At 42.7% G+C, this 23,662-nt stretch overlaps 2 protein-coding genes across 2 annotated transcripts in view; one reads left to right on the top strand and one right to left on the bottom strand.

The window, feature by feature from the left end:
• LOC105368544 (T-box transcription factor TBX20) overlaps positions 1 to 23,662 on the top strand; it is a 60,960-nt gene that overhangs the window by 5,556 nt on the left and 31,742 nt on the right. Inside the window, exons 2-3 of the mRNA XM_011507567.1 lie at positions 10,194 to 10,623; positions 18,669 to 18,942. Of these exons, the coding sequence (XP_011505869.1) occupies positions 10,194 to 10,623; positions 18,669 to 18,942 (704 nt within the window). The remainder of the gene's footprint in view (positions 1 to 10,193; positions 10,624 to 18,668; positions 18,943 to 23,662) is intronic.
• On the bottom strand, positions 17,350 to 18,132 carry LOC105368543 (uncharacterized). The gene is made up of 2 exons (XM_011507566.1): positions 18,055 to 18,132; positions 17,350 to 17,960 (listed from the first exon to the last, which is right to left on the bottom strand). Exon 2 carries the CDS (start codon positions 17,914 to 17,916, stop codon positions 17,470 to 17,472), a length of 447 nt encoding a protein of 148 aa, XP_011505868.1. The 5' UTR covers positions 17,917 to 17,960; positions 18,055 to 18,132; the 3' UTR covers positions 17,350 to 17,469.

Below are 23,662 nucleotides of genomic sequence, written 5' to 3'. Positions count from 1 at the left end.
GACCGCACACGCGCGGTCCGGGGCGTCCCGACTTAAGTCCAGGCATGTTCCCCGATCCAAATGAATCGGAACCTCACATCCAAATTCACACGATCACAATAAGTCACCTACTTGAGGTAAAGCATCGATCGAGTGCAGGACGTCGCGGGCGTTGGCAGTCGACTCTCATCATCATCGTCTCTTATAGTTGAAAGCGTGGGTCGGCGGTAAAGAGGAAAGACGTCGGCCGCCCGGGAGCGACAAATTTCGACAATCGACGGATTCTTCCTCGGGAAGTCATTAAAGATTTACCGGCGGTAATCATCTCTTTCCTCGGCCCTCCTCTTCTATTACCGATCGCAGATGTAGCGCGCATGTCCCGGGGCACGCGATCGTACGAAAAAGTGTGCAAGCACGCACGCGAATAATCGAGGGATCGGCATCTGCCGTACGCGCCGATACTCTTGAGCCAGGGCCGAGGATGGGCTGCTTCTATGCGCGCGATTAAATTTGAATAAAAAATAAGGGGGAAAAAAAAGGAAAAATGGAAAAAAGGAAAGAAAAGCAAAGAAGAAAAGAGAAATAAAATGAATTCACGCATTAAAGAGAACAACACGGATGCTCCAGCTTAAGTAAATCGAATTTACGTCCGATGCGGTGCCTCGCTTCACGCTCGCGTGACTCATCGGCAATCGAAACGCGTGGTCGGTCGCCTAATCGATCCATCATCGAGTGATTCATGCTATTTAATATCGATAACACTACTATCGTCCCAGCTTCGTTTAATCCATATTCCTCGTACTTTTAGTTATTTTCGTAGACCTACTTGTTCGATCGACTTTTAATATCACACGACAGCGAATTCCACGTTCACACGCACACGCACACGCACACGCACACGCTCGGAGATAGATAGATAGATGAGAGAGAGAGAGAGAGAGAGAGAGAGAGAGAGAGACGGAAAGGCGAGATTGCCGTGGATCGGTGGTTGTTCAAAGCTGGGCACAGATGCGAGCGAGCGCATCGTAGGCGTTGTAAAAAGATTGGACTCAATGGCCCAGGAAATTTACAAGATCCGACAATGGAGTTTCGAGAAGTGACTATAATTAAATGCCTATAATCTGCCGAAAAATCAAATAGTCGTAATAGTGGCCGTATCAAGGCTGGTTCATCGTGCGCGTGCTTGCGCGGGCGCTAGTGGCCAACTTCCGGCATGTCGTCGATCGGCCCGAGGCACGTTCCGGCCGCTCGTGGGCGAAATCGTGCCGAGTTTTCGATCCGAGCCCCCGTGTCGCCGCCTGTTATTGCGATTTTTCCTTTATCGATCGAACGGTCAGTGGGGGTTGGAGGGTGGGAGGAGATTTAATAGCCGGACGATTGGGCGATTCGCGCGGCTCTATTTTCGGAAGCGAGCGATAGAGAGACGTTTCGCGTCATGTCGCGAGAATTCGCGCGATTCAAGTGCCTCGCTCGTGATTTCGCCTGCCCCTTACGGTCGCGTATTTCCGCAAGGTATTTTAAGTGAGAAAATGCTCCGCAAATAGTTTGCCGCCGTGCCCGTGTTACCGTTATAACCCCCTATGGGTCGTCCGGTGGCTTCGTCGCTCGATTCTGTTTATATATTAAAATATTGATCGCGGCCGTTCGATTCGGGAGAGAGAGAGAGAGAGAGAAAAGCACTGGAAACTTTTATTTCTTCTCCGGGGCAAGGGAATTGTTTGGCTAATAGCTTTCGCTGAATTACTAATGAGATCGACTAATGCTAATGGAATATTTAAGGCGACTTTATGCTTTCGTGGACGTTGATAAAATTCAAAAGTATTTTAATTGAATGGGCTCTTTGCTTATTCGTATTTCAAATTTTAAATTGAATTAGTTAATTCTCAACAAATATGCACAATTTATAAACTAAAATTTAATCGAAATTTATCGGACTCGATTCGTTATTTCGCGTCTATATGCAAAATGCCCTTTGACAATAAAAATTAATTAAATACAATTTAAAAATGTGTTGTCGAGTGTGATTAAAAGTCGGACGAGTAATAGTCAAAAGGGGCGGCAATAATTAATTCTTCTTTTAATTTTCCATTATCTTTGTAATACATTTCGAGCTCTCAATTCAACCTTTATCGTTCATAATTTTCGTTTAACAATTTAGCCCGATGGTTTCATTATAAAGGAAATTCCACATCGATTAAATGGCTGGTAATTCCTGTATTTGAAATAATTTTTCAAATTGTTAGTAATGACATTCAAGATGGTTCGTTGCTCTTTACGGTAAATGAAGCGTAATTTTTTCATTACTTGCCGTTTAATAAATAGTTGACCATGACAGCCTGAAATGCCCGTGTGTAATATTTCGTAAATTTATTTATCGAAAGAAGGGTACGAACTCTCTTGACAATGGCTAGAAGATATTAATTTTTTATTTTTACGTCGATTGCTAAATGTTAATGTATCGTGCGCGCACATATTATAATACGGGGAAATATTATTTGATTAGCGGCCAACGGTAAGAAAATGTAGGATAGTTGGTAGTTTTATCAAAACTTTCATCGAATTTATCGAGTATTTAAGAACCACGTAGAGTGACGAAAACTTCATGATTTTTAAATCAACACATTTTGTAATTATAATACATTACGACACTCATTGTTTTCGTATTACACGTTTTATATATTAGCGTAATGCTTATAAAAAATTACATCATTCGCATTGGATATTTGCAACGCGTATGAATCATAATTCAATTTGACGAGAAAGATGAACTTTAAACACGTACGCGCTGATTATGAATTTCGTCCATCTTGTTAAGTTATTTTTTAAATTTATTATAAAAGGATCAGTGCCATTTGATCCATTCCTATTAACTCCTTCGCATCGCATATACGTTATTCGATACTTATGGAAATTAATTTGCAATATTTTAACTTTTTTAAACGGTTAGCCAAATTCGCTTCGTGATATATGACTTTGGGTATGCAGAAGAATTTTGCTCTCGCCGCAATGCTACGAGCGAATAAGGCTAATTCAACGTTACGCTCACCGAGTGTCCGAAGGCTTATGAGATATCAGGCACGTTTTCAAGAAATCGATATGCTCTCGAGGACAAACGCATATCGCTCACCGTTTCTCCACTCTATATCAACGAAATAAAAAGCGATTATTAATTTTTCATTAAGTGCAAGTACGCGCTACGTGCGCCGGCGGCAAATGCAATTATTACACTTTGGAATGAAGTTTACGAAAAGTGCGAGATTCCATTCGCTCTTTAGCCTTTTCGTTCATTTGGTTTGATTTTCTTTTATTATTATTCATTTCCTCGATATCGACGAATTTTACGTGCTCATAGACTCGCCTATTTCCACTTGGCTCTACCACCAATTTTCACGGCTCTACTCATTTTGTCCCTCGTAAAGAGAGTCACAATTACCTGCAATGGCCCGCTTAACGGTACATCCTCACCCGTCGCAATGTAATAACGGACGAAGCCGCGCACACGCATAACGGACCAAGGACATATTCATTCGAGCCTCGTCGCTAGAAGGATAGAAGATAATAGTCGCAGCATCGACGTTGCCAATAGCAAAATTAATCCTCGCCTTAAGCGCGACATCGGCCACATTAACCTCCAAATCATATGTGAGAACATACGATAGGCACTTTTTAATTTGCCTCGTATAAATATGTATTTGTATTGTAGCCACCAGCATTGTGAGCATAAGAAGCTCGTAAAGATCCACACAAGATTGCACTCATTTATTCCGGGAACATTTTTATTGTTTTAATTTACTTACTTCTTTATAGCCTGAATATTTATTGGTCGCCGTACTTTTTCATTATTATTTTAAGGAGCTTTTTTCCAACGAAGAATCGTTTCAATTTATTTCTTCATTACGTTTGCGCCACTCGAGCTGGCCATTGACATTCCGAAATATTAATTTCCTCTCCCATAAACATCGAGCCACTGCACGCTGCTGGTCACTACATCTTGATAAAGTTTCCCAGCATTGTCTCGAAAAATTCAACAATTCTTCAGGCATTATTTTACATAGGATACCAAGCACTATGCATTCCCAATATCAAATGCCGAAGAAAGCACAGCCGATACCAGTCGAGTACTCCGTATACTTAATTTTACCGATTGCCGCGGTCGAGAACTCCCTGTCGGATACTCGATAATTTATCGGCGATCGCGGAACCTCGCGTCCTCTCCCTTTACCGCGAACTCGAGCACGAGAGCCCGTGCTGGATGGATAGCGTCGGATGGGCGCGTCCTGCGCCCAAATATCCATTTACTAATACGAATCGTAACGAGTACTTTGCTCCGTTGCTATCAGATACATTAACGCCGGCGCGTTTATGCGCACCATCCTACAATCCGCCGATAATCCCGTCGCTTCTCTCTCTCTCTCTCTCTCTATCTCTCTCTCTATCTCTCTATCTCTATCTATCTCTCTCTCTCTCTCTCTCTCTCTCTCTCTCTGCTCAGTGCCATTGTACCTACTCGCTCCTTTATAAACAGGTTCTCGCGCCATGTCAATTAATATCAACGAGCCGATCCACGTCCCTTTACCTCCTCATCCCACTCCAATCTCCTTGTCCTAGCTAATTCATAGCTCCCAGCGCCATATCGCTCTATCCGCGAGTTCCTCCTCCGCTTCCTTTTTCAACAAGCGCTCATTTTTCTTGACTCGGTTTCATTCTCGCGTCTTGTTGTAGACGCGCGAGCTGCTACCCGCATAATATCGTAATCTCGCATCAGCATATGGGGGAGAGAGAGAGAGAGAGAGAGAGAGAGAGAGAGAGAGAGAGAGCTCGCGTATCGCGTTACGCGAGGGCCAAGGTGCCGAGAGATAAATCGCCGTGGATCGATAAGTCATTGGGCCGAGAAAATAGCTTTATTCGTGTGGACCGAATGAGAGGGTGTGGGATAAGGATGGGGGATGGTCTTAGGTGTCGCAACGTAGCTCCAATTTTTAAGCGAACCTTGTCTGCCTGCTGGCTTTAAGGAGCTTAGCCAGGGCGAGAGAGCGACACTCGAGCAAAGTCAGCCGAAGCAGGAATTTTCAGTAATTTTCGGGAACTCTGTCGCTAATTAATTTCATGGAATCATTCGCACTTCCTTTGAAATAAAATTCTTAAGAATCCTCGTAGCTTCGAGAGAATCAATCACTATTCTCTCTCAAAAACATAAGTTATTGCGTGGTTGTTGAAAGCATCGGCAAGAGAATAGCTTTTGGGTTTTCTAACATCCGGGATATTTCGGATTGATCCTACGAATAGATAATAATTATAAAGATTTACCGTTTTTAATCTCTCCGTTAAAGGAAAATATTTTCATTAGACGTGAAATTGTGAAGTATGAAGAGCTAAATTTTGCTAATAGATAGTCAGAAGTGAATTTCGACGATCACTTTGATGTGACATTAGAATTTAGGACCACGAACCTATTCACCGAAGGTTTCCGCCTAAAAATTAGACGACGGCTTTACCTACGGATATCTCTTTCGGGAAGCTATAATTCACGATGAAATTGATTTAGTTTGTATTTGTTTAAATTTCCAGTAATATTCATTTACATTATTTTATCACGTACAAACACAACCTGAATAAAACATTTAAATTTATAAGATTTTATAGTCTGACATTTAATATTCTTTATGCATATCATCTTCAGGTCGCCAAGATTTAGGACTGAGATTTATTTTTTTCTCGGCTTTCCCCCTCCAAATTTTATCTCTCTTGTCCATCGTTCATTCATAAATTCCTTCTCGTTCACTCGCAAACGCGCGCTCTCTCTCTCTCATCCTCGCACACCCGCATTTACAAATAGACGCCACCAGTGCACACCTACTTAAACACACTTGGAGTGTCCATTTTTCTAGTAATTACGGATTTAGCCTTATCAGAATTTCAAATTTCGCGTTAGCATTGCCTATATCCATACAAAAATGTGAGTATAATTTAGCATGTCGTATATATTTTTATTCTTCTTGTTCTTCCTCCTCTCCTTCTTACACTTCTTCCTCCACTTCTTCTTCCACTTCTTCGTCTCCGTCGTAGTCTTCTTTTTTTTTCCTTTCTTTTTTTGTACAAATGAATATTCAACGCGCGTGCCGAAGTGTCGAATACCGGTTGCCGTCCTCCGCTCGTTGTATAAACATTTGTAGTCGCTGATTCACCGTTTGCAAGGAAGGCGTGAATTATCAAATTTATGCTAGCGACGAGAGGACACATTAAAGCTGTCCTGCATATTCGTGTCTTAAGGCACACTAGAAATATATGATTGTAGCTTCCTAGTTGGATTGCGTAATTGGCAGCGATGAGGCACATGCTTTCATGCAATTTTTCACGAGTGTAGTTGCTCATATGGTTATAATTATTTTCTACCTGTATTTACTGACAAATTATCAATTAATTTGTAAACTAATATACTTGTTAAAATATTGTTGCACTAAGCATTTAATCTAATGACGTTGGTAATTCATAGTTAACAAATTCAAAAAATTTTTCCATTACCTTCGTTCTCCGTATTATGCTCAAATAATTATTTTGTTGCAATGGCTACACGAGAAGAAAAACTGCATGAAATTAACGATCTATTTTTGTCTAAAATTACGCGAATGAAAATAGAATATTAAACATTTCTCGGGGTCGTCAAATAAACTGTTTTCATCGTGACACATTTAATGGAAATACAGGCAAAGTGAATTTATCATTCATATTATTTACGTGTATAAATTTAAAGGAAAGTAATGCGAATTATTATTATGAATGAATCGAATCTATTACAATCACTTTCAATTTTAATGGATAATATGGCAAATGCGCAGTTAGCTTTATTTATTCATTTATTTATGTTTTTAAAGTCAACAATTCGAAAAAAACTATTTTAAATTTTACCACTTTTGTCAGGGTATATTGCTACTTACGAGTTTATTCGCCAACGATTTTAAATGCCTTGATTACTTGATATAATGTAACCAATTCGAGATCATATTTCATTGAAATCTCCATGTAATTTATAATTGCATATTATTTTGTAATTTTTTTTATTTTCCATTGAATGAAATTACAAAAATAAAAAGAATTATACATAGTAAAAAACAGTCGAAGCATTAGTCAATATTGAATGGTAATTTTAAATTCAGTGTACTCTAATTGAATTACAATAACGTATATTAGTACTTAGTATATTTGTGAAAAAGCACGTTTTTAGTAAATCACTTTACATTTCAGATTAATATTTTCGAAATTTTTCTAATTATCTTATATAATTAAATTTGCACCTGTTTAAATCAAGATCACATTAATATTATTATCCGATTAAATCTACAATTTAATGAATTATTCACTGAGAGAAAGAATTCGCTAATTAATACTTTCATGAACTAGAATGTAATTTTTATATTCAGCGGTAAATCAGAGAGTAATGTAAGCGTTATTAAAAATTTTGTTGGCCATGATTTATAAAAGAAGGCTTCGTAATTTTCATAATGAAATAATATTGAATGAAAATTCAATCTACTTTCATCCAATATTATTATTAAAATCGTCTAATTCCGACTGTTGGATATGACATAAATTAAGATGATATGAATAAAAGGGAAAAAAAATGTAGAATGATAAAAAAAAAAAAAAATTCTAATCTCACTTTTCATTAATTTTACAACTGCAATTATATTCCCTACTTACATTAAACATGATTTTCAATAAATTTGTTTTTATATAATATTACAAAATATTTATTCCCCGTGTCGTTCGATACAATAAACGACAGTACATACTTAAGCATTTAATGTAATATCCTTTCTGGATGTGATAAAACTCTTTCGTAAGATATAAATGTCATTTTAACTCGTATTCCTAACTGCGGATCCTTGGGGCATCACATTTTAACAAAATCGTATATTTCATAAAAATGTATTTTGCCATTTCTTTTTATTTCTCTTCGGAAAGACAAAAAAAAAAAAAAAAAAAAAAAAAAAAAAATAAAAAAAAGAACAACAAAAAGAAATAAGAAATACCGAAATATCTTAGAAACTTTAATCGTCCGTTAATGTTGAGGCTTTTGAAATTTCCTCAAATAAATTCTGAGTAGCGTAACGTAAATACGACTTCCTGTTTGAAATCTCTTCTCTTGCCCGTGTCTCGCACAAGCCGAGGAGGAGAAAAAGCCACAAAAGCAAAAATAAAAGACTGGATCCGTTTCATTTTCGTAGGTCACGCGATGGGGAAAAATCCATTAGAACGCAAAATTGGGTACAAAGTAGAAGCGCGCGAGCCCAACGCATTTGCTGCATTTGCTGACAACGCGTCGGCCATTGTTCGCTGCACATCGCGGAATATCTCGACGCAAAAGCAACTCCGAGGCGCCGCCACGTCACATTGTGTTCGTATTAATGTGGAAGGTGCGCGGCTGGACTCGCGCGCACTTAGGAGCATAAATATTTCAGAATGTAATAGGAGGCGCGCGCGCTCATCTAACGCCGGGCTAATTAATTGATCTTGTGGAAGCGGGATCCTTAGCCGGAGCGGGGCCTAATTAAAGCGAGACAGATTTCAAGAGTGTGTTTAGCGATAATTACAGCGCGGCCGTGGATAAGAATCGCAGGCTCGTATGCGCGTACGTGCAGGTCGCAGCGCTGTAATTACAAATTAGATCCGCGCGTATTATGTAACGACGTTGAGTTTGCACTCGGTCGCGCGGAGACGAGGCGCCTCTTATATTTTTTTTTTCATAGCGCGTTTTATTTATCGTGTTGCGCTTTCTACCCACCTCCCACCCCTTACCGGTTGTCGGTGGGTCGCTCGCCCTTTTCCGGCGCTTTGCTTCGATTCCCATCGCTCGTCTTCGCGCACTTTTCTTTTTAAATTGTTTAATATGCTAATCGCTAGACGCGGAGAAATTTCCTCGTTGCGAAATAGAAAAATCGCGAAATACACGTTTAAATTAAATTGGATTTATTTTGATCGGGCAGCAAAGTTTGAATGCTCATGCAGTTTGGATAGCTGCGTTTGTTGGCGCAATTAATGAAACTTGGGATTGCGGCAAGAGATGATGGTTCCCGTATTGATTTTTACATTATTAATGTAAGCGAGACATATTTTCATTGTAAGCTGTTGGCAGGTTGAAACATCATCGGTTCATTATGATTAATTGCTTTTTGTACAGATGGCAACGCTGTATTTGTCCAAGTTACGTAATTTTAGCTAGTAATTAAATATTAATTAACAGTATATTATTGTTCACGAAGTCGAGTGCGCGTTTATCTAACTGAAATACTTTGTATAAATACTTTGTATTCTCATAATAATATATTCTTATATATTTCCGTATGTAATATTATGTTCCTTATCATAAGAAATAGTCAAATGTTGCATGTACAATGGTCTTTTATTAAAAATTCGTATAACTACATAATAAATATTAACGAAGTGTAAATTAAGGCAATGTAAATAAATTTGTTCATTTTCAAAAATTCAATTTACATTACTAAGTTATTCACGGCTAAGAAAACGAGCGTCGACACTGTATATTGTAAGGCTAATGTACATTACGTAAGCCTTAAAATATTTCGAATCATTTGTGAATTTATAAAGAAAATGTATCCTAAATGAAATTCGTGGAAATCAATGCATTGTCGTTAAAGCACATCAATTATTATTTATGGTGTGTTTTATATAGCTCTTGTTAATGTCAATTTAAACATAGTTACTCTTTCAACTAAACTAAGTTTATGTTATTGAAATCTCACTGCTGATTAACATAATAGAAAATAAAATTTCGTTTTCTAATTGGTCTAGTATATGTCATAAAAACTGTTTTATCATGCGATCGACTGTGGTCGGTAGAGGTAAAAATAAAAATATTCCAAGTCCGTGAATTGGAAGAAAAGGTTTGAAACAAACATGCACGCACGTACGAACGCACGCTCGCACGAACACACACACACACACACACACACACACAAAGTAAATATAGAGCTGCGATTTATTCATCAAACGTGTTTAATAAAATAAAATTTTACATACATAATCATAATTTACTTATCCTATCAATTAATGCGCACCACGTAACATTACGGTTATGTAAAGCAGCATTAATTGCTCGAAGCGTTAAGTTAAAAAATACAATTCACGTTAAATTTACAAATGCATGGACTGAGAAAAATCCTAATGTGATAAACGGGATTTTGTAAAAATTGCAGGAATACCGTCATCGCCGGTGAACATCCTAGCTACGGCAACGGTAGTAACGGAGGAGGCCCTCCTCGAGGACGACGAGCTCGACGAAGCCACGGGTGCGGGCATCGACGTGGAGAGCGTCGCGACTGACAAGTCCATAAACGAGGTCGACGACGAGGAGGTCGACGTTGACGTGGAGGAGTGCAGCAGCGTGGACGAGGCGCCCCTGAGCCTCGCCAGTCCGGATAAGGTCCTGCTTAAGCGACGCAGATCGAGTCTCGAGGAGCAGGAGCCCGAGGAGTCGACCGGCAGCGGGAGGAAGAAGCGGCGCCAGGCGCCGCCGCTCTGCAACTCCGAGGAGTTGCGCGACGTCGAATGCCACTTGGAGACGAAGGAGCTGTGGGACAAGTTTAACGACCTTGGCACCGAGATGATCATTACGAAGACCGGCAGGTGAGTCGGGGACTGGGCTTTTTGTCCTCCTCCTCCTCCACCTCTTTTCGTCAAGATGCGGCGAGATATCGGAGGGAGGGGTGAACGTACGAGCACGCATACACGGACTGTTGTTAAGTTACAAATTTTGAGATAGGAAGCGAGAGGGATGATTAATGTGCTAGCAGCACGCGATCAATCCGCGGCTCGCGGTCACCGGTTTAAAGACCCCTTCCTTCACCTCCTCCTTCACCTCCTCCTCTTCCTCCTCCTTCTCTCATCCTCTTCTCTTCTTCCTCTTCCATCCTCTTTTATCCGCTAACTTTTGTAGCTTTAAGCAAAGTCCGACCTTATCAGCTTAAATATCGAAATTTAGCGCTGGATTTTTCAGATCGAGTTCATTATTCAGCTAGTTTTCTTTTTTCCACTGGTGGGGCGCTTTCGCTCGACAGGACATACGCTATAGCGCGAGATTTCTCGCCAACTCGCGATCGCTAACCGCACGTACTTACCATTTTCTCTCTCGGCTTGTCTCCCACCTTTCAATTAACCTCGCACTCCGTGAAAGTGTATTAACTTCTTTGCTGCCACTCTCGCATCTCATCTACAAAAATTAACGGCCGAACATTCGCTGTGTAATGTCGGTAATCTCTATATTGATCCACCGAGTTGAGTAATCTTTGGAGAAATAATTGGCTCGGGACATTAAGAATCAAATGCGTGGAGGAGGAGGAGGAGGAGGCGGAGGCGGAGGCGGAGGCGGAGACGGTTGCGGAGGTGGAGGCGGAGGAGGAAGTGTACGTACGGAAGGGATAGGAGATAGCGGTCGATAAGTAAATATTGGCCCCTGGGCTTTTGGCTAGTTTCTCTCGAGCTCTCCGGGCTTCTGGATTCGCTCGATTCGTCGGGATGGGGAAGTAACCGAGACACCCAATCTCAACTGCTTCTCTGCAAATCTGGAGATTCGGTGCGCTCCTCGCCAGCAATAGCGCACGGATCCGTGTAAGGTGAAAATTATGGTAGGACGAAAGGGCCGAGAGCTACCTGGGTAACGCGCCGCCCTATCGGCCTTGATAAACGACCACTGCTGACAATTAAAAACCCATGAACGACGGTGCCTTCTTTCCTCGCCCTCTACCTCCCCCCCCCCCCCGCCCCGGGCCCACCGAGGCGATTGCATCCCCGCCGTCCCCCAACCGACCGCGAGCGCCGTCTCGTTCGCGCTTTACGAGATATTTAAGATCGTGAGTCCTAGGTATAATTTATGGTTTCCCATTATATGCCCATGTGGGTATATCGCGTCCATTTTTATAGGTATGCTAATAAAGTTTGAGCGCGCGCTTGGCGCAGCTGCGACGAGAGCTACGGTATGCGTGACCACGTTACAATTATGAGAGATGTATTCGTGCGCGGGATGTAAATATAATCGGTCGTGAGCGCGTGCTACGCGCGGCACATGATGGCGCGGGTCAAGTTTTGTATGTGTGGAGAGGTGGGGTGACGATGGCATTGACGGTGGTGATGGTGGTGATGGTTGTAGTGGTGGCGATGGAGTGCGTAAATGCGCGGAAGGGGTTAGACCTCGACGGCGGAAGGAATGAAGGAGCGAGCGCGCGCGGGTGACTGTAGTGAAGGAAGAAAGAAGAGAAGGACCTCGGAAATTTCACCGCGTAGCGGAAACGCTTGCTCGAGTCGTCGATTCTATTCTCCTCCCAAGAACTTTCCACGTCCGCCCTCAGTCGTTTCACGTTCGATCGTCTCTCGATTTAACTGGGCGCCGATAAACTTATACCGAGTTGTGCCCTACGTCCGTCCGAGAGGGAACGAATGATAATCGCGCTGTCGAGACGCGGTAGATCTTTGTATTAACGGTGTCGGGGTGCGTCTCGGTGACGATTCCGTTGGCACGTCGTGACCACGACGATGGCATTGCGATCGAGCGAATCGATCGCACGCCGATAAGGTCGTTCGGCTAATACAAGTACAAGTCCACGGTGAAAGTCGCCTCTCTCGTTTATTGCACGAGCGATTAAATTATTTTTATCGTGTGATTTACAACGTTACAGGTTTTTTTTATGAACTGTTGAGCGCCGGGAAAAAGGCGACTTAACGGCCACTCGTACGACTAATTTATTTGCCGCCCCGAAAAACGTGCGTGTATCGAAGAGGAGGTAAAAATAAACGAATAAAAAAAAAAAGAAGAAAGATGGAAAAAAAGAGGACTCGGCTCGTTTTTACAACTGCGTTTTACAACGGAGAAATTAGCCGAACGAGAAGCGCTAACCGCGGCGACAGGAGCATTAACATTTAAATAAGCAGCGGCCAATTCAGCTGGCGCCTCTTGCTCGCGCTCTCCCTCCCACCCTCCCCTTCACGTCGAAATTCGCGCTTGTTCTCGGAAGGACCCACCTCGGAGCGGAGCAAAAATGTCGTATTGTTTCCGCGAAGTAACGAAGTAGTCGCCGGGGTCATGGAGGAAACGTACGATAAATGGGATAAAAAAAGAAAGGGAGAGGGAGGTGGAATCGCGCCTCGGCCTAATGCGCCGACGCATTAATACTTCATTTGTATTCCATTTAGCGTCACGTCAGCTCAACGAGGAAAAGAGTAAAGAAGAGCCGTGGCAATCGCCCCGGCAGTGGCACTAGCCGATCATAGTGATAATTACCCAAGTCGGGAATCTTTTTCTCTCTTTGGCTTACTGTCACATATACACCACTCGGAAGCCCAATACCAATGATTAATTACCGGACGGGCGGCTAATGAATTTTCCGACCGTTTCACGCGCTTCTCTTGCTGCAGATGCATTCTTCCCTTTTCGCTAGACCGGACCACCTCCGGGAACATATCAATTTGCAGTCGAACGCCTTCTTGGCTCCCCTACACACTCATTTACTCTCTTTTACACCCTCCTCCCCCCGTACCACCACCTATACCGCCACCCGAGACCCATGGGTCTCGGCCATTTCCTTTCGGCTAAGTCTATACGGCTCCACGGGAGTCGCGTGAAATCTCGTACGATCGTCGCCGATGGCTATCTCTCGCTCTCTGATACGTCGATTCTTCGAATCGGCGATGACGACGACGACGACGACGACGACGACGACGATCACGACGATGACGACGTTCGTTGCCTTTGTTTTTGTTAGTGTTCGACCACGACGGGCAGTCGATGTTGAGAGGAAATTGCTGCGGGTTCTAAAGAGAGATCCACAATGCGAATTTCGAAGACCAATCAGGTGGAATTGTCGTGCTGTTCCACGGGGGGTCGACTTATAACCCAAAACCCGGTTCTACTCTCGTCCTCGACCTCGAACTCCCCCCTTCCTCCTTCCTATCACCGCCCAACCCCTCCTCCGCCTCATCCTCATCCCTCTGCCCAACTTCACGTCGCACTCCACATCTTGCTGCAAACAACTTCCCTCCATCATCCCCCCCCCTCGCTCCCCGCTCCCCGCCGTACCAAGACGAATCCCTCTGACCGTAAAGCGAGACTCGCGTTCGTTTCGCACCTCCGCACAGTCCTTTATCTCGGTCCTTTTACTTTTCTCTTCTTCTAATTTTTTATTATAAACATTTCCCACGTTCCTGCGGGATTCCACGTTGGGTTTTGTAGTTCCCATTTATGAAAGCGAAATTTCTGCGTGTGGCCGCTATTTTACGAGTGATTGAGCTTCTACACCTAGAAAAGAATATTTGGTAGATGTATTGAATTGCGAAGAACGTCGTTGGTTGGCGTTTGCAAGCATAATTATTGCATTCTAACATCGGTATTTATTATGCAAATCATGTCTCGCTTTCGAAAGACATTGCTACGAGAAAAATTATTTATTTGATAATGTTTCCCATAATTAAAAAGGCAATGATAAACACAAGATATTCAAAAGAGGGTATCATAAATAATTACATAAGCGATTCTCAGGTAGGGAAAAGAATTACATCTCTGAATTTTTTTCTTCTTCTTTTTTTTTTCTTCAATGATCGACAAAAAAGAAAATCCTTTTCATCTTAAGAAATACTGCATCTCTTAAGAAATAATACCTGCCTACTTCCTACTTATCATGAACAATCGACGGAACGAAGATCGAAGGGACGAATAGTTGGTCGATATTCTTCTGTTTAAATGCTGACGTAATGCGCAAAAATCTGAAAGATGAGATATCTCGCTCTCTCTTTTTCTTTCTCTCTGGATCAGCGCATTGTCAGCATATCATTATCTCCATCGTTAGGATTATCATCATTTCGAATAAGTTTTGAAGTGGCTAATAAAAGACTGCCATTGTCGCCTTGATCTCCATCTTCCTCTCTCTCACCCCACCCCTCACCATCCACCCAGTCCTTGCTTTCGCTCTCTTCCGACAATAAAGACGTCGCTCTGTTATTACCGTCATTATCGCCATTATATATCATTCGGTGTAATGTACATTGTGGTGCGCTTTGCCCATTTTATTAATCTTATGCATGCGCGTTGCAGCTCATTTCTCATTTAGAGGCACGAAAATAGAGCAATTAATCGCTTGATTATTTAACCAAGCCGATAATGGTTTTATTAGCTATTTGGAAGAAATTGTTAGCTTCATTTATTTATGTTATACTCACGATACCCGAAGTTTAAAAAGTAACTAACAATATGCGGACAAATGTTTTTGATAAAAGTTTTATGCTCTTTCGCATAAAATGCACAACACGCATTATTATCACGCATATAATTTCGCGAGTTGTATTAAATGCACGAGGATTAAATGGAAAAGTAATAAGGATAACATTATACATGAAGACTCGATTAGCATAAACTATATGTTTTTAGCATTTTTCATGTTGATGCATAAGATGCTTGAAAGAAATTTATGTAAAACAGATATATTATAATATATGCCGTTTTCAGCTTACAGTAGCATAAAAGCAAACTGCAAGAGAAGCAGTGGATATAAAATTACGTATAAAATATAAAAGCGATCATTTTATTAATAATATCTACAAGCCTTGGGTTAAAATTATGGGAAACAAAAGAATGTAATTTGGAGGTAATAAAATTCATCTCCATTCAGCCTCTAAATAATACACGATACAGAGACTTTTCTAAGATAGAGGATAAGCTTAAGAGTGAGGAAGACAATAAATGGAGTGTTTTTGAGATTTATATATATATATGTATATATATATATATATATATATATATATAGTGTGTGTGTGTGTGTGTGTGTGTGTGTGTGTGTGTGAGAGAGAGAGAGAGAGAGAGAGAGAGAGAGAGTGAGAGCGTTGGGCGGGGGAGAGGGGGGGGGGTGGGGGGGAAGAGGGGGGGGGGGGGGGGGGGGGGGGGCGCAGAAATATACGTCGCGAAAGGCAAACTCGTTGGCGCTACACGTCACGCGAACCCTTCATCAGCGTACGTCAACCTACATCTAACATTGGCTGAAACTAAACGCGAGTCTCTGAAACACGTGTCTCTCACACTTTAAACTCCGATGTTTAAAGGACACATACGATGACTGCATTAACAATAATTTACAATGGTTAATAGTTTTTGCTTTCGTCGTGCATTACCTTTAGCATTGTGGATATAAAATCTCTTTGATAGTCTTCTTGAACGTGGAAGTTGCTGCAAGTTGCGGGACGATAAAATCATTAGGATAAATATAATTTCAGTGTGAAAATATGAAATTTGATGATAAAATGGCTCGTCGTGGCTTACTCTTGGAGTCGGTCGTGCAAGTTACTTAGTGGAATGTGACAGTAGAAAAGTGACGATTTACCTGTAGACTGGGCCTTGATCGATACGCGTCCGGATATCGGAATACAACTAAGTACGTCAGTCGCACTCGTGTATTTGTGAAAAAGAAGAGGGGGGAAAAAAAAAAAAAAGAAAAAGAGAAAACAGAATCAGACTAAGCATCGACGTGCTTACGTACGTATGCAGACATTCACACGTGAGTCTCGCTCGGATTGTAATTATAAGAGAGACAACACCTGGCGACGACAGCGACGAAAGCGACGAACAACCGGGACAGTTGTTAGTTGTGTTAAGGCGGGACGTTGGCTTTCTACCTTAATATCGCTATCGCAGCTATTAACTGGTCGTCGCGTGCGCGCCGTTGATCCGTTGTGTGTCAGATCGCTTAATTGATCGATGGCCTCGCTTATAGATCGGATGCTCGGTCGTTTTAATTGACAAGCGATTTGGCCATAAGTTGATACGTTTTGTCGAATTGAAGGGAGCCGAGCGCGTGCCTCCTCGTAGAAAATAAGTGACTTTTTATTTTTTTGCAATTATTCGTGAGTTTAATTAGGCTTTGAGGTTGGATAATAATTATTGAAATAAAATGCCAAATATTTAAGAATATTGGTATTGGTTGTGGTAGTGGTAGTGTTAGTGGTAGTTGTTAGTGGTAGCGTTAATGGTAGTGGTAGTGGTAGTGGTAGTGTTAGTGGTAGTTGTTAGTGGTAGTGTTAGTGGTAGTGTTAGTGGTAGCGTTAATGGTAGTGATAGTGGTAGCGTTAATGGTAGTGGTAGTGGTAGTGGTAGTAGTAACAGCTGTAGTTGGAGTGGTGATAGTTGTGCCAAATTCCAAGTCCCTCCAAAGCATCGAAATAACGCAGTTTCGGCGAAATGAATTATTTACCTGCTGCTGTAGTAAGCAAAATAGTGATTTATTCATATCGTATTTTAACAATTTATAATCTTTTATTATAAATATAGTACATTTATAAGAATATAGACGATTATTTTATTTGTGACAAGTTGTGCGACGATGGGCCTCCGGTAGAATTATATCGTAAGATGATACAATATAATTTGCTTTAACATGATGAATTGTGATTTATCGTTAAGGAATATCGTAAAAGATATGCGTTCGGTGGCCACGGTGATCAGTTATTATCCCAGAACATGATTGTGATGAAGCCACAGAACTGCGTGGCAAGAAACGTCTGGTACTGTTGATAATTCTTAGCGAACGTTGCTGTAATGCAGTGCAATACAAAGAATATGAAGAATGTTGTTAACTTTTGCACGAGGCACTGGCGATTGGTTATCTGCCCCTGCTTTCGTTTCTCAATTCGTCGTTTCAATTTCTCGATAAATTGTCGGTCCTCCTTGCTCAAACCCTCGGAATTCGGTCGCTGCTGCTCCTCGCTCTCCGTCTCCGTCTTATTGCAAAGCATCGGCAACTCGGATTGATTAAACGCGTCGCTATAGAATATCGTTTGATTGAAAGTTTCTGTCTCCGGCTTACTAATCTCGGTGATCTGCTCGTTCTCTTGGTTGCGTGGTTTTGGAAAGAAGTGCGAGATACCGTCGCTCGTTAACCGTTCCATGTTACAGGTTATTCGGCTTATGCGTCAACTTCAAAGCTGTTACGCGTAATGGCAAATAAAAGCAATTGAGTAAAATGCTCGTTATAACGCGTAATAACGAGGCCAATAACGAGAGATCGAGAGAGAATATTTATCATACATGTATAATGTAAATGCATACTGCGATTTTTTCACTCTATTAATTTATCCATTACTTTTCGCGCTTCATCGAAATATAAAATTAATTGTCCTGTGATTTTACTGATTGAACATATCTACGAGTGTCACACGATGGTCACATTCATTCTACCGATTCGACAAATTCTCTTGCCTTCTCGATGCCTGGCCCGAGCATTCGATTAATTACTTTCGGTATTCGCGCTGCCGCGCGCACTCCATCCAGCGAATACGTCAATTTAGTTTTTCAATACAAAACGCAGCCAATGTAATGACGATTATGTTGGCCGTTTTAACGTAGGCGGCGATTGATTAACGCACCTAAGAGTAAAGATGTGGCCTGAGTGCTAAAAATAAAAGTGCTCCTGGCCTAGAGCGATATTACCCGGATACTCGGGACCTATACCTTACGAAGCGGCATATTCCTTGAATTTCAAAGAACGTTTGTCGATGGATAATGGTTTTGGCGCGTGCAACGACCATGGCGGTAATTACGAGACAACGTGTCACTGCGAGCTCTCCCTTGTCCTTCGCTCCCACCGACGACAAAACCCAGCATAATCCTCACGCTCGATCGTTTACCTTTTACTCGACAGGAGGATGTTTCCCACCTGCAGAGTGTCCTTCAGCGGCCTGAAGAACGACAGCCTGTACGCGGTGCTGATGGACATCGTGCCCGTGGACAACAAGCGCTACCGCTACGCCTACCACAAGAGCTCGTGGCTCGTTGCGGGCAAGGCCGATCCCCCGGCGCCGGCGCGCCTCTACGTTCATCCGGACTCGCCCTTCAGCGGCGAGCAGCTGCGCAAGCAGGTCGTCTCCTTCGAGAAGGTCAAGCTCACCAACAACGACATGGACAAGCACGGACAGGTAGGTCGCTCTTGCCGATTAACTGACTTTTATGTTATACATTGCGGATTGGCCGTAAGGGAGCTTTTAATTGGCCTCGGTTCAAGGGCTTTGCGATTGGAAGTTCGCTGGCTCGTCCCGATGATAATGTTATTAAGAATTAACGATTGCCTATTTCATTAATGAAACTCCTTCGAAATATCCGGCCCTAATATATTTACAGATTACTTTTAAAGGCCTTGTCTTGTTGGCCATTGTATCGCTTGAAATTATTCGTCAATTATTTAAGGCCGAGCGCGATTAATCATCGGACGTGACGTAATCACATGCATTTAACGATTAGTAATGCCGTAATGCTTATTTTTCTTGTTATTATTAATTTTTTACGTTCTTTTTTTTTCCTCGTGTATATGTTATTTTTTGTTGTTTTCGTTTTTGTTTTCGTTTTTGTTTTTGTTTTGTTTTTGTTTCAATGAAAGAGACACTAATGAGCCTGTTTTATCCCGATTTCGTTGAGTTTAGGGTCTGTTTGGGAATCTTAAGGACTGCCGCGTCATTGGCTAATATAATATTTAGCTACGCCTTAAAGAAACCGATGGGAATGCAGATTACGTTGCCTTCGACACTAACGTTGCGCCCGTAATTATTCATTTTAATTTTAATATTTAATATTTCCTCTTGGTAAATGAAACAAAATAGCTTTAGAGAATATATAATTAAAAGCGAAGGCAATGTTAGGGTAAAAATCTGCTTTTTAAAACTTTAGAATAATATATAACACCTGTTACTCGACTTCATAAATTATGTAAATACCAAAACCTATTACAAGTGTTTATTAATTTTTCCTGTTATCTTCATTTGCTTAATCTTTGTAAGGGTTTTTCGAGCCAGACAAAAGCGAATTTGTAACTGACTGTAAATAGATCTGGTAGGGGAAATGGGAGGGGGGGGGGGGGGGGGGGGGGGGGGTGGGGGGGGGGGGGGGATGACGGGCGAGATACATTTTGCCAACGATAATCCAGAACGTTCAGGGTGGGCTTTGAGAGCTATTCCTCCCCTCCCTCCTCCTCCCCCTCTCCACCCCCTCCCCAACACCGTTCTTCACGCTCTTACACGCGTACGTACTCACGTACGCGCATGCACGTAACACTCAGACACGCACACGTACACAAAAGTCCTCGACAGGATTGTATAAACATCGATCGGGGAAAGAAAGTGGAGGCAAATTAGCGTCCTTTGCCCCGACACGGAGATAAACTGTCTTGGGCCGACTCAAGGCTGGGGCTATGTTTGGCTTCTCGGTGGGTGAGCCCCGGAATTAAGGCACGCGTTGCAATGGTGGTAGTTCGACTCTTGACTGAGTGACCGGGTGAGAGTCGAGGAGTAATAGACCCTGCGAGTAGCGTAGAAATCGGATTTTTCACGGTGCAACAACAACGAAGTCAGAAGGCCAAGGAAAAGCGGTCTCATTCTCATTGTGATGCTCACGCGAAGAGCATTCTCGAGTCAATAGTTTAGTGTATACGTGACGTATAATGCCACCCGGGTATGAGCTTAAAGCCGAGGTTTGTTTGGTCCTCTCCAAGGATCCGCTCATTGTTCAGGCTATTATTGTATTTCAATTGATCGTAATTTCCCTTGGTTTTTCCAGGATTTGATTTGCCGTAGGATCCTGAAGGGATTTCGGTTTTTGTTACGTTCTCTCTCACTCTCTCTCTCTCTCTCTCTCTCTCTCTCTCTCTTTATCTTTTTATATAGACGGATGCTGCGAGAATGAAAATATTAGGTGTCGTAAAAAGACCAGGAGGTCGGACAATCCGTTGAATAAAACATTCGTTGCTGTTTTAAAATGGTAAGGGGCCACACAAGAGACGTACATTTTATTGGCTTGAGAGCACGATACTTTGGGAAAATAAATCCCACACAATGTTGCTTTGTCCGCCGTAATATAAGACTTACAGCATTTGGAATGTACCCGAATTAGCGTAAATTTCAACTACTTCGACTTTATTTCAATGCATTATTATTACGGTTATCGGTAAGTGTAGCATGTAAAAGCCAATTGGTCGTGACGCGGAAAATATTGACACTTTCTCACTTTCTGTCAATAAAACAAATCTCCTTTATCATTCCTATCAATCGTCTAAAAAAAAATATCGGACGGATGTGCTTACAGTGAGAGTGTGTGAGAGAGAGTGTGTGTGTGAGAGAGAGAGAGAGAGAGAGAGAGAGAGAGAGAGAGAGAGAGAGAGAGAGAGAGAGAGAGAAAGGTTATTCGGTCTTGTAGAGTTTGAGGAAAGTGGATCGATGATGAGGCATTCGTTGGCCAACAAATGAGCGCGTGCGAGTTAGGCGGTGCTCGCACCAACACACGTACGCGCATAGTTTGAGACGCGCGAGCGCACGCGTCACCGTTATGCCCGTTAATGGCGTCCTCATATATCACTCTTTTACTATTTCGATTTAACGCGTGCGATAAGAGGCGCGCTCGCCTCGACGATAAATCGAGCGCACCCTCCTCCCACTCTACCTCCCTCTTCGCCACCTCCTCCTCCACCTTATTTTTCCTTCGTCGAGCGCGGTCAGCTATCGTTAATGAGCATTGCGCCGTTTCGCCCTAACGAATGTATGAATTTACCGATACATCGACCAACTGCCGGCCGTGATGTCGGTATAGCAGGACGGAGGATACCCGTGGCATATTCCAGCCCCGTGCAAAAGCCGCGTCGGGGCAGACGAGGAGGAGACAAGGGCAATAAGAATGATTGCCGAGCAAATAAAGACGGCCCCGTCGCACTGGGCCCGTCCCAGCTTGCTAATGATTTCTGGACAGTTAGTTCTTGGGCGCACGCGCGGCCGTGGAACAATTAAGCCTCGTAGCCTCGAAGCCACGTAAACTTCGCGCTCACTGAGTATCTGCATTAAGGAGCGACCGGTCCTTCTCAATCTTCCGCTGTATACCGCGAAGCGCTGCCATTATTCCTCGGCATATTCATCCCCCCGTTTTAATTGCCAGGACGGTCGTTAAATTCCGTTCCTCGAAATGGAAAAAGAGGCGAGAAGGCGAGGCCTGTGGCTAAGTCAACAGAAGCCAGTTGCAGTTGCTCGCACTTAACGACTGATGCGCGCGACGAGCGAGAAGAATTTCACAGTACGAAGAGACTTTGCTTCCCCGCATCAGCAGGCACACGGTCTTTGTCGACGAGGGAGCGGCGTCGCTGATTATCCGCTCGTCGCCACATATTTCTCTCTCTCTCTCTCTCTCTCTCTCTCTCTCTCTCTGTCTATCCCTCTCTCAATGTCACATACATACAAAGAGGGAGGAGGAGCGCACGGGTGTCGTGCCTCGGTTTATCTCCTGGAGGCGCCGCGAGTCGTTCGCCGTTGGAAGGAGGCGCGAGTCCTTGCAAATCGTCGTGACAAAAGGACCCGGACGAGCGGGCCTTCGATATATTGGCTTGTGGGCATTCGCGTGACATGTATGGGTCCTGCTGGCAGGGGAGCGACGTCTCGGGCCGGTAATTCGCGACTGTCTGCCTCGTCTCGGTCGCTATATCCGTTTCTCTCTCTCTCTCTCTCTCTCTCTCTCTCTCTCTTTCTCTTACGCTCTCTCTTACGCTCTCTCTTACGCTCTCTCTCTCTCCTCTTCAACGATCCCTACTCTCGGCCCAGACTCTTTAAGGAATTTCGCGGCCGTCGGGAAAGCGCATTAGCGAGAGGCGCTGGTGTTTCGACCATCGTAATGCTCCCGACCGTTGTAAAGCCCCCGGATTTACACGCGACGAGTGTAATTCGCGTTTATCGCGCGCGAAACGTACGGCCGGGGATAATCGTAATTGGGAATTCGAGTAAAATTCTCTTTATAGCCTGCCTCGGACAAGTAATGCTGAGATTTGGGCCATAAATTTTCTGCTAATCCGCTCCGCACGCGAAGAAGAAAATAGTATTAGTCACCGGTGCTTTTAACCGTCCTGCTTGATATATCATTTTTCCTTGGTCATTGGATTCGCAGCGCGCGAGAATTATAAATTATAACTCATTATCAGCTGCTTGATAAAATAATCGCTCGTAAAGAGCGTATCAGCGTCCGATTTCTTCTTAGTCCCATTATCGTTTAACGAACGAATGCTGGCCCATCTAACATGAAATGGTCGTTGTTTACACCCGCGTCTCATCCGGATTTTATGAAAGAGATATCACACGAGACATTTGAGGCTTATAAGTCGAAAATTTACACAAAAGTGTTTAAAGTAGATTACTTCTGATTTCACGTCTTTTATTTTGTTTTATCGCGGTACACTAACGGAGGCCATAATAATTCTGAATGCTCGTGCATTTAACGAAATGACAAAGCCGTCTGCGATATAATGAATATAGCGCATGAAGAGTGAAGTACACGCATGCAGATTAACAAAAAAAAAAAAAAAAAAAAAAAAAAAAAGAAAAAAAAAAGAAAAAAAAACCAAGAAAGAATAAACAGAGATAGGATTATTTGTAAGCGAGGGCGCTCGTGTGTGAGTGACAGCGTGTGCACTGGTGTGTGAACGAGAAAGAGGGAATGGAGGAGAAAAAATTAATAGTTCCAATGAAAACGGGCGCGAACGCCGGAGGAAAAAAAGGAACGATCGCGCTCGTATCGTATGGGTGTAATTTCGAAGCGACGGTATGATTTAAGAAATTCTCTTTCCACACTCTTCTCCTACTATTCGGCATCGCTTCCCACCCCCCTCACCAACGGTAC

This window comes from Ceratosolen solmsi, unplaced genomic scaffold (assembly GCF_000503995.2).
Source record: "Ceratosolen solmsi marchali unplaced genomic scaffold, CerSol_1.0 scaffold1, whole genome shotgun sequence".
Taxonomy (NCBI): Eukaryota; Metazoa; Arthropoda; class Insecta; order Hymenoptera; family Agaonidae; genus Ceratosolen; species Ceratosolen solmsi.
The sequence above is the reverse complement of the archived record's forward strand: the minus strand, read 5'-3'. Positions and strand labels throughout refer to the sequence as shown.

Coding starts and splice junctions, on each gene's coding strand:
- LOC105368543 (XM_011507566.1), bottom strand. CDS start 17,916: ATGGAACGGTTAACGAGCGACGGTATCTCGCACTTCTTTCCAAAACCA.